Below are 1,781 nucleotides of genomic sequence, written 5' to 3' on the forward strand. Positions count from 1 at the left end.
ACTGCTCTGAGGTCCTTCGTTTCGGCGGCTCGGGCCTGCGGCGGCCGGGAGAGGGGGAACTCTCCGGAGTAGGGGCTCTCACCGTGGTGGGAGATCCTTAGGCGCTACGAAGCGCCACGCTTAGTTTTCTAGGCGGAGTTAAGCGTCATGGCCGGCTTTGGCGCGCTTTTCAATAGCGTTTAAGGAACTTGGAGTAAACGAAAAAAATTTATACGGCCGACGGTGACACAAGAGATTGGTTAGGGAGTCCCATAATGCTCCTATCAGGTGTAGACTACATCCATATACGGTATGTAGTGCGTATCCATGGATGATGGTGTCGATTGCTAATTTAACAATGCGAATGATCATGAATATTCCAACGACTCCGGCCGTGGCTGATCCAAAGCTCATGAATCCTCTCCATATTTTCGCAGCGGTGTTGTCTACGATTTTTATGAGTGATTCTTCGTCTAGTAGGTTGTATAGCGAGACGGAGTTGGCGTTAACTGGATGTCCGGTGAGTCCACGTGCAATGGCGTTGAGTAGTGCCGGTTTCTCTGCGGGAAACATGATGTGGTCTCTTAATTTTTCTATGTCTTGCTGGGTGTAGATTCCACTGACAGCTAATGGTCCGGGTGTTAAATAACTCCAGGTAAGTGATGCCATGGGTCGTAGTTGTTGAGGTGGCAACTGTCTTATTTGCGCTTTTGGTGTGAACTGTACCCAGGTGTCTTCTATTCTATATAACGTTGGCAATTCCAGAGAGCATTCTCGTTCGTTCCCGATCTTTGTGACGATTCTTGATTTAGGCGTGAGGAAGTAAGAAGTGTTTCTGACGGTTACGGGTAACTCGTTATAGCATTCTTTGGTTGGACGTACGGTGACTTCTACAGGGATGCATTTTATGATCTGGTCAGCTTCTCCAGTGGTGACGGCCATGTATCCCGGTGACTTCATAAGACTGTACGCGAATTCATCAGGCAAGAGAGTTGCAAAAGATAAGGCATTAGTTATGACTTGTCTTTCCAATTCACATTTTTGTTGCATGACATTATGATATAATGATGTCATCTGATGTCGTATGTGTTTTTCGACATATACAAATTTAGAATTCATGTAAGTAAATATATCGAGGTTGTCCACGGGAATCGTACCTTTATTGGCAAAGGTTTGGCCTTGCTTGGTTTCCAGGATAAATAACTTCGGATGTTCTGTGCGAAGCAGAGTGTATCCGCATAATGGTTCTTCTTTAGTCTTGGTCAAAGCGAATGTGATGTCTTGTGTAGTGAGACTGTAGATGATGGGGGAATCGTCGCCTGCTATCCAGGTCGCTAGTCCTTCGTATAAAACATCGTATTGATTGAAGTTGCAGGATTTCATTGGTACTGGTTTCCAAAAAGTATAACCGTCGTCAGAGTCCAAACAGAAGCTATCGGCCAGTGTACAGATGGTTCCTGATCTTAGCTTGATTTTTCCATGTTCGAGTTGTACTGGCACATAAGATGATTTCAGTGAGATTTTCGCAACTGCTTGAACAATTACGTTATCCCATGTGCCGTAAGGGTCAGAGTATTGCGTACCCTTACATGTTCCGTCGGCTTTCAATTCACCGGCTGTAACGGTTCACCTTTCCCGACGCCGCGGATCGGCTCGCCGGTTCCAGGATTCGGGAGGAAGGGGGAGATTCAGACTCGCTTATTTCTTATTAACAATGCTTTGGTTTATTCAAAAAGAAACAAGTAAACAAAATGATTGTTGGCATAAAGCCTAAATAGAGAAACTTATTGACTACTCGGTAT

At 45.2% G+C, this 1,781-nt stretch overlaps 1 protein-coding gene across 1 annotated transcript; it reads right to left on the reverse strand.

Moving 5' to 3' along the window:
- Positions 1–214: 214 nt before the first annotated feature.
- LOC146721197 (uncharacterized) lies at positions 215–1,174 on the reverse strand (the record flags this gene model as incomplete). Its single annotated transcript, XM_085487294.1, has 1 exon — positions 215–1,174. A coding segment is annotated over exon 1 (884 nt), but the record flags the coding sequence as incomplete, so codon positions are not given.
- Between the last annotated feature and the right edge of the window lie 607 nt (positions 1,175–1,781).

This window comes from Nylanderia fulva, unplaced genomic scaffold (genome assembly GCF_048542155.1).
Source record: "Nylanderia fulva isolate GAGA-0341 unplaced genomic scaffold, ASM4854215v1 Scaffold525, whole genome shotgun sequence".
NCBI classification, from domain to species: domain Eukaryota; kingdom Metazoa; phylum Arthropoda; class Insecta; order Hymenoptera; family Formicidae; genus Nylanderia; species Nylanderia fulva.